This window comes from Carlito syrichta, unplaced genomic scaffold, assembly GCF_000164805.1.
Source record: "Carlito syrichta isolate Samal-C Ts95f unplaced genomic scaffold, Tarsius_syrichta-2.0.1 Scaffold301625, whole genome shotgun sequence".
In the NCBI taxonomy this organism is placed as follows: Eukaryota; Metazoa; Chordata; class Mammalia; order Primates; family Tarsiidae; genus Carlito; species Carlito syrichta.
In genome coordinates, this window is record NW_007245721.1 from 322,770 (window position 1) to 336,521 (window position 13,752).

At 40.8% G+C, this 13,752-nt stretch overlaps 2 protein-coding genes across 5 annotated transcripts in view; one reads left to right on the plus strand and one right to left on the minus strand.

Annotated features, from left to right (window-relative positions):
• The first annotated feature begins 142 nt into the window (after positions 1–142).
• Positions 143–8,452, plus strand: GNL3 (G protein nucleolar 3). Of its 2 annotated transcripts, none has more exons than XM_021710879.1 (15): positions 143–234; positions 864–922; positions 1,906–2,043; positions 2,157–2,270; positions 2,472–2,555; positions 3,272–3,404; positions 4,224–4,348; positions 4,579–4,693; positions 5,540–5,627; positions 6,124–6,298; positions 6,890–7,032; positions 7,115–7,251; positions 7,343–7,512; positions 7,797–7,863; positions 8,236–8,452. In XM_021710879.1, exons 1-15 carry the CDS (start codon positions 222–224, stop codon positions 8,316–8,318), a joined length of 1,644 nt encoding a protein of 547 aa, XP_021566554.1. In that variant the 5' UTR covers positions 143–221; the 3' UTR covers positions 8,319–8,452. The 2 variants fall into 2 exon arrangements, with proteins under 2 accessions (XP_021566554.1, XP_008053161.1); XM_008054970.2 differs by having other exon boundaries at positions 4,224–4,336.
• Positions 8,453–8,535: 83 nt separating this feature from the next.
• The window catches only part of GLT8D1 (glycosyltransferase 8 domain containing 1), a 13,246-nt gene continuing 8,029 nt past the window's right edge, over positions 8,536–13,752 (minus strand). For all 3 annotated transcript variants that reach the window (XM_021710880.1, XM_008054973.2, XM_008054972.2), the window contains 7 exons: positions 12,183–12,396; positions 10,539–10,656; positions 10,228–10,312; positions 9,961–10,073; positions 9,434–9,600; positions 9,220–9,332; positions 8,536–9,051 (listed from right to left, as the gene is read on the minus strand). In XM_021710880.1, the coding sequence (XP_021566555.1) occupies positions 8,861–9,051; positions 9,220–9,332; positions 9,434–9,600; positions 9,961–10,073; positions 10,228–10,312; positions 10,539–10,656; positions 12,183–12,396 (1,001 nt within the window). In that variant the 3' untranslated portion in view covers positions 8,536–8,860. The remainder of the gene's footprint in view (positions 9,052–9,219; positions 9,333–9,433; positions 9,601–9,960; positions 10,074–10,227; positions 10,313–10,538; positions 10,657–12,182; positions 12,397–13,752) is intronic.

Genomic DNA, 13,752 nt, shown 5'->3' on the forward strand with positions numbered 1-13,752 from the left:
CCCTCACCCCTCCTGGTGCCGCCGCAAAACCAGCCCTGCGGCCGCCAAGTAATCCCGACTCAGCGCGACATTTTGCGCGCGCACGCGAAGGGGCGGCAGCACACTTTACGGCGGAAGCGTAAGTGCGTGACGCTGGGCAAGTGGTCTCAGTTCTCACGTGGCGTCTGCGGAGGTACCGTTTCGTCGCTGTTCCTGCTGGTACTGCGGTTCCCACAGCTAGCATGAAGCGGCCGAGTGAGTGGGGTCGGGAGGTGGGCATGGAGGGCCCCCTGCCTCTGATGGTTGGTGAACCCGCCAGGGCTCTCTTCTGCAGCTTGGTCTCTGCTGGGGTAGGGATGGGAGCCTACGCATAGGCCGTCGCCTTGTTCCCTCGTAGAACCGAGAGTTGGAAGGCCCTATGCCGATCCTGTCAACCGTGTACTCACTATCCAAAGGGAAGGCTGGGCCGAGGTTGAAGAAGACTAGGTTAGATTTTCGTGAGGAAACTGCGTTTGAGCTAGGTTTCTGGCCCAGCATTTCCCTTCTGCGACCATGTGCAGACTGGCTCGGGTGAGAACTGCCACCCAAACCCACGGTTTCTCGCCTGCGTTATGAACCGTGGTACTTGACAGTAAGTGGCTATAGTTTTGGGTCTCATATGCACCTGTGTGTGATTCCATTCAATTATTGGAAGAGTGGTCGCGGGAAACTATGTTATGAAATTTAGTGAATCAAATTATCTGGGATTTGAGAGTAGCGCGTATGTTTGTATTAAGCATCCCACATGATTCTTCACATTAGATTTGACAGTAACACAAAAAAGAACGTGACTCCATAGTGCGTTCACCAAAAACTAGTCCATTTTGTGGTTTTTGTTTTTGTAGAGTTAAAGAAAGCAAGTAAACGCATGACCTGCCATAAGCGATATAAAATACTAAAAAAGGTAAGTGGTGTCCTTGGGAGAGCTATACCAAATATATTACTAAACTGATTTCTGCCCTACTCTCCTTGGTAGGAAACTGGATTAATGTGATTTTATCTTGGGAAATAGGATTGGATAGATTGACCATGGCACAGACTCTTAGGTGTCAGGAGTGCAGCTGTGGGAAAGGACAATAATTTGGTGATAAGAAGGTCTGTAAAGTTTGCTCAACATTAACCCTTTGCACTTGGATGTCCCTCTCAGAGGATATAGAGATTGCTGGTAATTATACAGAACAAATTTATGCAAGCACAGATTTTTCAAAAATCTATGTTTCCTTGACGTTTTCCATTCAGATTGCACAAAAAAGCAAGTAAAGAGATGGAATGTATACTGAGATATGATCTATCAGTTGAGAAGTGGTTTTCAGGAATTACGGGTACATCCTTCCACATTTTCAAACAGACTGGACAATAAATTACATATTATTAATGTGGGAGGGGGAAAAAAAGGCTGCATTGTCTGCTGGAATAGAAAAACACCAGGTGGAAGGTGTCAAACAAATTACTGTTGCACAACATGTATCAATGAACCTGCAATGCATGTTGGTAACTATTTCACATGTTAAAAAAATATATGAGATCAAATTTTTGATTTGTCATAAATATTCCTCAATGTTCAAAGTTTTATTATAAGCCAAATATCACTACAATAAAATAATTGGTTCCAATGCTATACTGATTAACATGATTCATTTTTCACTCATAAAAAAATTTAGTCAAGTTGCTGGTAGGTGATCTGTGAGATGCCTCCAAGTGCAAAGATAGCCTTGTAATAACATGTTTTATACATGCATATTCCTGCTCTCTGTATGATTGCAGTTAAAGCTCCATTTCCCTAGGGCTTTGTGTAGGCATAACTGCGACCAGATTGGTTTCTTACTTGAGTTCTGCTTAAGTAGAAAGGTATTTTTGTAAACTGATAACATTTCTTTATCATAATAGGTTCGAGAGCACCATCGAAAATTGAGGAAGGAGGCTAAAAAACGGGGTCAAAAGAAGCCTAGGAAAGACCCAGGAGTTCCAAACAGTGCTCCCTTTAAGGAAGCTCTTCTTCGAGAAGCTGAGCTAAGGAAACAGCGGGTAAGTTATGTTAGCTGAAACTTTCAGTGAGTGGTGTAGTATAAATGTGTTTTTTTCAGAGTAAGATAATACTAGTCACTGGCTCATCTATTTCTCTTGCGGCTTTTACATAGCTTGAAGAACTAAAACAGCAGCAAAAACTTGACAGGCAGAAGGAACAAGAAAAGAAAAGAAAACTTGAAACTAACCCTGATGTTAACCTATCTAATGCGGAGCCTGTGACTGAGGTATGACTAGGTCTCTTTGTAAACGAGGGATGAATTCTGATGCAGCAATAAAAGTGCATACACAAGACAGGAGCTGTCGAGTTTCTTAGGAAGAAGACTCGTTTTTCTTACCCATTTAAAATATTAACTGCAGTACCACTAATCAGGAGTGGAAAATAGATACAATTGCTGTACTTCTAATTTTGTGTCTTTATCTTTTAGGAATTTGAACATTACAAAACTAAAAACAAAACCAAATCCAGCAAGCAGAATTTGAAGAAGTTGTATTGTCAAGAACTTAAAAAGGTATCTTAGCCTAGGTCCGTGTCTAAAAGTGGTAATGAGGTTTAAAAGACTCAAATTATTCCTTTACTTGACACCAGCCTTATATAGGTAGAAGTAGGGTTTACATGAGCTGGAAGAATCCTTTAGCTACTTGGCTTATCCTGTTCAAGGCCTTTCCTGTTATGTTTAGCTGACAGAAGTTTTTTTTGTTTTAAAAGTAGACATTGTGGGGGGAAAAAACATGTTGACAATAACAGTGTTTTAAGATTGAGGAAAGTACTTTAGAGTAAGCAATGAGGGTCTTTAAAGTACTCTGTTGAAACCTAAGTGAAGGTCAGGAGGTTGGTGTTGTCTTGGTATAGTTGCTTCCCAGCACTCCCATCCCTACACCTGTTTTCCCAAGCTCATTTCCATGGATAGAACCCATCTGCCTCTTAGCAGCTCTAGGCAAAGCCAAAAGGGTCTATCACACTACATAAATCATGGTGGGAGGATTATATATTCAGACAGTTGGGACATTTCCACTTTTGAATTCCATATTGATCAGAGGCTGCTGAACAAGCCTGTATTTTCCTTTCCTGTATGAGAAATAATGAGAATGTCAGTTTCTTCATACTAAGTTGAAGACATGACATCCAATTCTGAGCTTACCATGTTGCCAAATGGATGATGCCAGTACACTCATGTTGAAGGTGTTACCAGAGCAAGGGATGCAGTTCTTATTTCTTCCTTGATAGGTGATTGAAGCATCAGATGTTGTGCTAGAGGTGTTGGATGCCAGAGATCCTCTTGGTTACAGGTGTCCTCAGGTAGAAGAGGCCATTGTCCAGAGTGGACAGAAAAAGCTGGTGCTTGTATTAAATAAATCAGGTGAGCAAGAGGGGGTGCCTTTTGTCTTCCATGTGTACTGATGAGGTATGAGGAAAATATCTGAACAGTCTGATTATCACTGAAGACTGATAAGATCCAACTCTGACCTCAGCAAAACCAGAGTATGTTTACCCTGTTTGCCAAAGATAGTGCTGGGCAGTGGGGAGGAGGTGATTTTTAAGTGATTCAACTGGTTTCTACTGTTCTTTTGCCATTTAGTACTTACCACCTTTTCTTATTTAGGAGTATAAGTTTCTAAGCCCAGCTTACTGTATAGTATATTTCATCTAGGAAGTGATAACAGTGCCAGATCCCCTACGCCTACACATTGTTGTGTATTAGCTCAGGAGTGAGATAAATTGGAATGTATGTGACAAGATATTTAAATGAAATGCATGGTTATTATGTATCTGGGTTTGAGCAACAGGAACAGGAAGACTCAGAACAGAGACTTACAAAACAGAAAGTGGGAGCAGGATCCAAAATTATTATTGGGAATAGGAAACAGCTGCTAGCTAAGAGTAAGTTTTGGAAACAATAGCTCTAGGTTTGGTAGGTTTATAATTCAGAGGTTAAGTTTGCCCTGAAAGGGTGAGAAATGCAGAGAGAATTGAAATACAGACATGTAGATATTGAGCTCTGTTAACATGAGTGCAACTTGGTAGCAGAGCTTACACTCCCCTAATTTCCTAGTTAAATTTTTTGGGGAAAAAACTGGGAAAAGGCAAACCATAGTAAAATCTATATAGTTAGCCACATTTTGCTAATGCACCTCAAATGACCAGTTTGGCCATGTATCTTGATTCTTATTCCTATCAGATCTGGTGCCAAAGGAGAATCTGGAGAGCTGGCTAAATTATTTGAAGAAAGAATTGCCAACAGTGGTGTTCAGAGCCTCAACAAATCTGAAGGGCAAAGGGAGAGTAACTAAGGTACCCATTATTGTTGGAGGTGGGAAATGTAGTTCTTTTAGACTCTGGATGGTTGAAATATGATGAGTGTATAAAATCTTGATTAAAAAATGAAAAGTTACAAGATCCAACTCTGATTTCATCTGGAAGTCATCTGAAAAGCAGTATAGTGATTTTTAAGTACTGGGCTTTGGGGCCAAGTTGCTTGGGGTTTTATCAAGTGAGTTGTCAAAATAATTTATTTGGAATATTAACACATGAAGGTAAAGAAGTCTGCTCCCTTCAAAAGTAAAGTCTCTTTTGGGAGAGAAGGCCTTTTGAAGCTTCTTGGAGGTTTTCAGGAGACTTGTGGCAAAACCATTCAGGTTGGAGTAATTGGTAAGTTTCAGTTCATCTCCTTATACTTACCTCTTAAGTGTCAACATACTTAACCAAGAATTTTTCCATGTTAAGTATCAATGTATGGGGTTGTTGTCAAAGGGCTCACTCAAATATCAGCTTCTTGCCCACCTTACCAAAAACACAGCCACACACAATTAAAATAAAGAATTAGGCCAGGTTCGGTGGCTCAGCCTGTAATCCCAGCACTCTGGGATGCCAAGGTGAATGGACTGCCTGCGTCCATGGGTTCGAGACCAGCCGCGGCAACTTGGCAAGACCTTCTCTTTACAATAAATAAAAAATTAGCTGGGCATGGTAGCACACACCTATACTTCCAGCTACTTGGAAGGCTGAGGCGGAAGGATCACCGGAGCCCAGCGGATTGACGCTGGGGTAGCTGTGAGGTGAGTGTGTTGCTGCACTCCAGCATTGGCGACAGAGTGAGATTCCAACTCAAAAAAAAAAAGACATTGTAGATTTCATGGGCAACCGGCAGCCCCCTCAGGTCCCCTCTCACTGGGATCTTTTCTGTCTTCTCAGTAAATCCTACTTTCTCACCCTCCTACAAAAAAGAATTGGTGCCAGATTCAGTGCCTTGTTGGGACTGAGCACTGTAAGAAGTTGATTTCTAAAAGCTCTTGGCTTGTTTGAATTAATAGTTTTTGCTGCTCTTGTGCAAGAAATTAAGAAACTATGATTGGTCTTAGTGTTGAAGTGAAGACATTCAGATCCAACTCTGATCTTGCTCTAAACATCAGGCAAATGTAAAACTAGACAGTGAAAATTGTAAATACCAGTACATAATGCTTTCTTTATATATGTGGATTTCTCACTTATTTGTAGGTTTCCCAAATGTGGGGAAAAGCAGCATCATCAATAGCTTAAAACAAGAACAAATATGTAATGTTGGTGTATCCATGGGGCTTACAAGGTAAACTGAGCTGTTCCGTAATTAGAATATTATAGATGAGTAAATATTTTATTGTGGTTATCTTGAGGAAGGCAGTTTTCTCTTTTTAAAGCTGACAGTGAAGGAAAGAGGGTTAAGCCAGTGCTAGGCTTGGGGAAGAATTGACAAGAGTGGGACAGCTGCCCCCAATTTAGTTTGAAAGACAGATGGATTCAGAGAGAGGAAAAGCTGCCTGAGGAAGTGATGTTTAAACCTGGCCTTGAGAAATGAATAGAAGTTTACCAAGAAAGAAGACATTTATTTCAAAATATTAGGGTTAGTGTATAAGCTATAACAAGTAATGTTTCTCTTTAGGAGGAGTGGGTATGCTCTTAGGGTTTTAGGTACATGAAGCAAATGATGATAAACTGGATCTGACTGACTGTGCTGAGTTTGTTCAATCCAACCCTGAGCTTCATGTTCTGTCTTGTGCCTTCCAGATAACCCAGTGCCTTCATCAAGTATGTCTGTCTTTCAGGAGCATGCAAGTTGTCCCCTTGGACAAACACATCACGATCATAGATAGTCCAAGCTTCATCGTGTCTCCATTTAACTCCTCCACTGCACTTGCCCTGCGAACTCCAGCAAGTATTGAAGCAGTAAAACCAATGGAGGCTGCCAGTGCCATCCTGTCCCAGGCTGATGCTCGACAAGTAAAATAATCCTTTCCCTTGAGCTCCTCACCACCATTTTTTCTTTTATTATAAGCATTTCAAGTAGAAAAATGTAGTTTTAAAAAAATCTGGCTGGGCTTGGTGGCTCAGCCTGTAATCCCACGCTTTGGGAGGCCGAGGTGAGTGAATTGCCCAAGTCCGCGGGTTCAAGACCCACCTGGGCAACTTGGCGAGACCTCATCTCTACAATAAATCAAAAAAAATTAGCCGGGCGTGGTAGCGCACGCCTGTAGTTCCAGCTACTTGGAAGGCTGAGGCGGAAGGATCACCAGAGCCCAGCAGGTTGAGGCTGCGGTGGCCGGGAGCGTGCCACTGCACTCCAGTCGGGGCAACAGAGTGAGACTCCAACTCAAAAAAAAAAATCTGGGCCATTTTTTTGCTAAGCTATGGTCTGGCTACATGGCTCTTTGAGCTATGGCCACCATGTTCCTAGGTTTGGCCCCCTCCCCTACCTTTGGGAGGTGAATCTCCTCTCTATTCTGTCTCTAATTTACTTTCTAAATAAACTATATTTTCCAGTCAAAAAAAAATCTGCATTGATGAGTGACAGCTCTTATTTTGTTTTTAAAGGTAGTACTGAAATATACTGTCCCAGATTATAAGAATTCTCTAGAATTTTTTACTATGCTTGCTAAGAGAAGAGGTCTGCACCAAAAAGGTGGAATCCCAAATGTTGAAGGTGCTGCTAAACTGCTGTGGTCTGAGTGGATAGGGTAAGGCTTCTTTTCTATTGGTCTTCCAGTGATCACAGGATAAAAGGAACTGATTTTTGACAAATCTTGTTTTTAATGTCAGTGCTTCACTAAGTTATTACTGCCATCCCCCTACATCCTGGACTCCACCACCACATTTTAATGAGAGTACTGTGGCAGACATGAAATGTGGCTTTGATCTGGAAGAACTGGAAAAGAACAATGCACACAGCATAAAGGGTGAGATTTGTGTTGCGCTGCTGCCTCCATCAGCAGAAAGACCGGCTAATATATGTCTTACCTGTTTACATGGGCTTTCTTCCTTTCCTAGTCCTCAGGGGCCCTCATTTGGCCAGTAGCATCCTTTTCCATTCTTCTGGTCTGACAAATGGAGTAATAGAGGGAAAGGACATACCTGAAGAATTGCCAAAACAGAAAAAGAGGAAGCAGGAAGAAGGGAAGGATGACGACGACCAGGAAATTGACGATGAAGAAGCTGATGTGAGTTGTTCTCCCTGAGCTGTTTAAAGCTGAAGGGCATTTTCTAGCATTATAATGTACAACGAATGGGAAGGGGTTGAAGGCAGAAATTAAATAATTTACAATCATCTGAAAGAAGCAGTCCCATAAAATTTAAGTATTTGAGGCTTGTGATCATTAGTCTTAATTTTGGACATCTCATTACATGTACTTTCAAAGATTTAATTTTTCCAGATACATAATTACTTGGATTGATGACTGGACAAGGACTACTAATCCAGCACCATTTTTTTTTTATCCCACAGGAAAAGGGTTCAGACATGTCTCCTGTAAAAGAGACGTGGGAGGCACTGCCTGAGGAGTCTATAGCAGGTGAGTCTGGGGCAAACAGGTTCTTCTAACCAAGTAGCATTATAAATCTCAGCTGGGTGTGGTGGCTTACACCTGTAATTGTAACACTTTGGGAGGCAGAGGTGAGATGATTGTCCGAGCCCAGGAGTTCAAAACCAGCCTGAGCAACATGGTGACAGCTCATCTCTACAATAAACCAGAAGAAACTTGGCAGCATTGTGGCACATGCCTGTGATTCCAGCTACTTGGAAGGCTGAGCTGGAAAGATCACTGAGCCCAGCAGGTTAAGGCTGCGGTGGCTGAGTGTGCCACTGCACTCCAGCTTGGGTCACAGAGTGAAGTCCAACTCAAAAAATTAAAAATAAAATCCCACTTTATTTTCCTGTAACACAGGTGAACAGTCTGCAAGAACTTCTGTCTCAGATAAAATAACTCAAGAGGATGATGCTTATGACTTCAGTACTGACTATGTGTAACAGAACTATGCCCTTATTATTAGGGATTCCTGACTGCTAAATTGTTCTGTGTGTATGATGTGTTATGGTACAACATAAGCTGTGTAAACTTTGTAAATTGTATTCATTAAAACAATGAGGCAATTTGGAATGTCTAACCTCTGTAAAAAAGGACTCAATTCCTGTCATAGTACAATGAGTGGAAGTAGTTATCTGGAAGCAAAAAACAAAAAACACATACCTATTAAAAGATGTAGTTTTTACTTACAGTCAGGTCACAGAGTACAAAATTAAAACTAACAGCAGTTTTGAACTAGCCATATCAGTCCATTTCTTCTGGTCATTCAGCTTTGTAGTACGAAAACTCTTGGTAAGGCAGATGGAGGCATATAGTTTATCTTAGAAGCTGACTGCCAGACAGGGAAGTCTGTCATCTTAATCCAGCAAAAACATCTTTTCCTTGGGATGCTACAGATAGGCATTGAGGACTAGCAATGGTTACTTCCCACATATACTGTCTTCCAGGATTTCCTGAGAAATGCTTATAGTTTTTAAGTTCTTTGTCATTTTATGTTTGAGATCTCCATATATCTTCGGATTAGGTTGAATTTGCCTGTTGGATCTGGAATGTACCATTTTTCCCAAACATCAGTATATGAAGCAGTTCTCCCCCATGGCTTAAAGTGTCCATTCCAATGGAGTAACTTGGCAGCCTTTACAAATTGGGGCGAATACCGATTTCCAGCACTGGAACCTTACATTTGAGAAGAGAAAAAGCCAAATGATTGTACTGGTCAGACACAAAATGCCATACCAAACTGTGCAAAAAACTTGAGGGAAACAATAGACATAGCCCGTCCTCCATTCTTTAGATACCAATTTCTTCTTAGCTTAAGGCCATTGGTTAATTACTTCTATTTACCAAGGTGGCGGACATTCCACATAGGGTCGATGGTAGAGTGCTGTTGATAAAACACGATAAGCAGAGGTGGTGTTGTGATGCTCCCAGCCAGTGTTCTGCTGTACAGTCCCTCTCTTGGAACAAATAACATGTTAGTGAAAAGTTCCAACTCACTCTCAAGACTCACAGGGGTAAAATACAGGAGTTTTAATAGCTAGACCAGTTATATACTTACTCTACATTGAGTTTCATCCATTTTTCCAGCTGGTTGGTTACATTCTGTCGTTTCCATTCTGTCAGGTTTGCAACAAATACTCCAGGATTAAAAGAACAGGTGCTGGCTTTCATGGAGAGTTTACGAATTCTTTCCTTTTTATAGTCAAGATAGCCAATGTAATTGTACTAAAAACAAAAATGGTGTACATATATGTATATGTATTTGCTGCTTCAAACAACAGATAAAACTTCATAGCCAGTAAAGCAAAAGTCTGCTAGCTAGTAAAACTGACCTCAGATTATTAGCAAATAAAAGTGATATTTGAGATTGCAAGTTAGAATGGAAACCTAGACTTTGATATATTAAACCAGATGTTCATGGAGAACCAAGTTGTCAAGTCCATGAATAAGTAAGAAAAGCAGGCTTGAATTTTGGCATAAAATGGGGAATGTAAGTCGCAGCAAGAAAGTAAACATTGCTTGAATTTGCTACTTGATCCCACTGAACAATATTATAGAAAGTGGGGTTTCCAGTAAGCATTTTACCTGGTTCCCTGCTCCACGGATGACAACTTTAGTAGAGGCCGAATCGCAGTCTTCTGAAAATGCAGCTGCATGTCCTGGCTTCAGTGGTGTATTGTAAAGGGTGAGAATATCACCTGAAGCGGTTAAGATGTACATTTCCAGTTGCCTTGAGATTCCCTGTCCCTCCCACTTCTCCCTATAATGTCCTTTTATAGGAGACCATAAATAAAACCACTACAGCCCACAATTTGGACAGAGAACAGCACTCATGTTGACATTCTTTGGTACCTTGCACGATTACATCATCATCCATATATATGGCCTTCTTTGCACTGGGGACCAGAATTGGCAAGTAGAACCTTGCAAAAGTTAACTGGAAAAGGAAAGAATTATTGGCATAGGGACACTGCAGTGCTGTGCTTTTATTACATAGAAACTCCTAGAATGCTCTCAGTATTCATGCAGGAGAAATGAGCCAAAGGACTCAAACCACCCAGGGTTTATTACCAGGGAACTACTTGCGCTGTACCCACAGTTATCCAGGTGTTCCAATCATTTCCTAATACTACCAAGTACAAACAAGGATGCATGGAACTCACTGGTTTCATGGATTCCCCCTGGTCAGGATCCTCCTTTACTTTCCCTTCCAAAAGTTTAGTGTCAAAATTCACAATTTTGTACCTGATGCTTTTCAGGGAATCACTGTTGAGCCAGGACCTGATAAAAATAATCAAATTTCAGTTTTAAATAAGATCTCCAAACTAACAAAGGCCTAAGAAAACGTAAGAAACCCTAGGGACCGAAGAGGTGTTTTCACCTCTTTCTCTCTTTCTCTGAGCCTTGGTTTCTTTTTCTTTTTTTTTTTAGGTTAGAGTCTCACTATGACCTAGGCTGGAGTGCAGTAGCCACTCACAACCACCACAGCCTTGACCTGCTGGGCTCAGGCCATCCCTCTGCCCCAGCCTTCCAAGTAGCTGGGACTATAGGTGTGCGCCACCAAACCTAGCTAATTATTTTTTATTTATTGTGGAGACAAGTTGCACAGGCTGGTCTCAAACCCCTGGGCTCAGGCAATCCTCTCACCTTGGCCTCCCAAAGTGCTGGGATTATAGGCATGAGCCACCATGCCTGGCCTGGACTATTCAATTCAATTCTTACCCATCTAAATATACAGGTGAAGAAAATGAGTCAAAGTATGATGGTAATGAAAGCTAATCACCAACAAAGTAATCTATAGTTATTTATAAATTGAATTCTGCCACTGAAGTCCCATAGACTGATAAAGGCAAGCTGTTTCTTGGAATAAACTTTGTCTTAATTCATTTTCAAAACATGGATTAGGCTGTCCCTCGGATTGGGTTTCTATTTATCACATTTAAAATAGTAATGACCACCGGGCTTGGTGGCTCAGCCTGTAATCCCGTGCCTTTGGGAGGCTGAGGTGAGTGGATTGCCTGAGCCTGCGGGTTCCAGACCCGCCTGGACAGCGAGACCTCATCTCTACAGTAAATCAAAAAATCAGCCGGGCGTGGTAGTGCGCGCCTGTAATTCCGGCTACTCGGAAGTCTGAGGCAGAAGGATCGCCGGAGCACAGCAGGTCGAGGCTGCGGTGGCTGGGAGTGGCCACGGCATTCCAGTCTGGGCAACAGAGCGAGACTCTAACTCAAAAAAAAAATAAAATAAAATAGTAATGACCATTTACTAGGCAATTACTATGTGGTAGGTGTTTTTTATATTTTCTCATTTACTTGACAACAATCTTATAAGCTGGATATTTGTACCCCATAATTATAGATTAAGAAGTAGACTCCAAGTTTCCCACAATCATGCAGGGCTAGGATTTGGATCAGGATCTACGTTCACAACTTCACCACACTACCTTACCATTATTCTTAAATCTCTTCCTACTCTAGACCAGAACTATTCAGAGCATGTCCACGCGATTAGGAGCTTGTGACTTGTAAATAAACATACTGTTTCCCCTGCGCTGAAAAAGTCATACTACCAAAACATCAGATAGAGTTAACACTCCATAGTGACACAATGGATTTACTTTCTGGTCTAATTATAATTTCTGCTATCATGGGGATATATTATGATACACGTCATTTGTGCAGCTTATATGTGGTTTAATCTCAACTGTATAAAACTATATATAATATAGAAAAACAGTTCCTGGATGGACAGCTGGCTTGCTCTAAAGCATCCTCTAGAAGCGGAATCATCAGGCAAGCCAAGCTCACCGAAGATGGTCTGCTGTACTGTTGAGTGTAACAATGTAGAAAATCACATTGGAGCGAGTGTTGTGCTGAATGCTGTTTATGGCTGCAATAGCCCCCCCAAGTCTATCTTCAGATGCAGCAATGACCACAGGAATCTCCTCTTGTCTCCCATCTACTGCATGTCGGGGAGCATTTGGGACAAAGTTGACAGGCTGAAGCCCCACAATTCCTGAATCTGAAAAGAACACAAACAAGGAAGACACTGTAATACAAATACTATTTCATGAGCTTTTGATATAGTGTCCAAGAAATTGAAAGAGGTAAATGAGGATTAAGACACTGATTTATCTCATTCTCCCCCATTAGACCGTGAAGCATACAGTTCAGAAACAATATTCTCCTATATGTAATCAAGCTTTTAAAAAAGTGAAAGAAGCATTTTTAAAAATAGGCTGACAGGACAGCAATATATTACTAGTAGGAAAATAACCTTTCTAGAATGCATGGTGGCAATGTGTATCAAGAATTTTAAGTGGGGCCAGCCACCAGCAACTCATGCTCATAATTCCAGCACTTTGGAAGACTGAGGTAGGAGGATTGCTTGAAGCCAGAAGTTTGAAATCAGCTTGGGCAACATAGCAAGACCCATCTCTACTAAAAATTTAAAAATTAATAGGGCATAGTGACCCATGCCTATAGTACTAGCTGCTCAGGAGGCTGAGGAAGAAGGATTGCCTAAACTCAGGAAGAGTTCCAGGCTGCAGTGAGCTATGGTTGTGCTACTGCACTCCAACCTGAGCAACAGAACTGTCTCAAAAAAAGTCTTAAACAGGCACATATGGCATTTGACCCAATCATTTGCCTTGCCACCTCTCTTAAGGACAAAATCTGAGCTGTAATCAAAACCCACAATTTTATTCACAATTGTGAAAACCTAGGGGCAAACTAAAGTGTTTTTCAAGTCACAAATCACAAGCAGGCATAAAGTCAATATAGTGAGTCACAATAAGAATTTAAATGGAAAATATTTCTGACCTGGAATAGAAAATTGAATTAGAATACAAAAGAAAATAGAGGGTGTCACACAAAGCAACTGCAAGTATTGTTCTGTAAACCTTCCTTCTTGCCTTTTAGAATCATCCATTTACTCATTCATTACCCACTGAATGAACATTGAGCACCTACTTTGTGCCAGGCAATATCTAAACAATAGAGTTACAGCCATGAATAAAAACAGACAAATCTCTTACCTTACTAAGGACAGACAATAAGCAAATACACATGTAAGTATGTTCTACATGTAATGTATTTATTCTTGTGGAGTTTGCCATCAAAAAGTCTGAAAGTCACTGTACCAAAAGATGTTATCCTAAAGAAACTATATGGCAGGAAAATTATATACAAGAAGTTTCTAAGATCATGATGACATGCTTATGATATAACCACATGGAAAAACATGTCATGAACAGTTTATATATTGTGTAATCTCAACTGTACAGATAATTAAGCCAAAATTATATGCAAAAATTTTAATAACAGTTATTTCAGGGTAATGAATCATTCATTCAACTAATTGTTTTTTTTTTTTTTT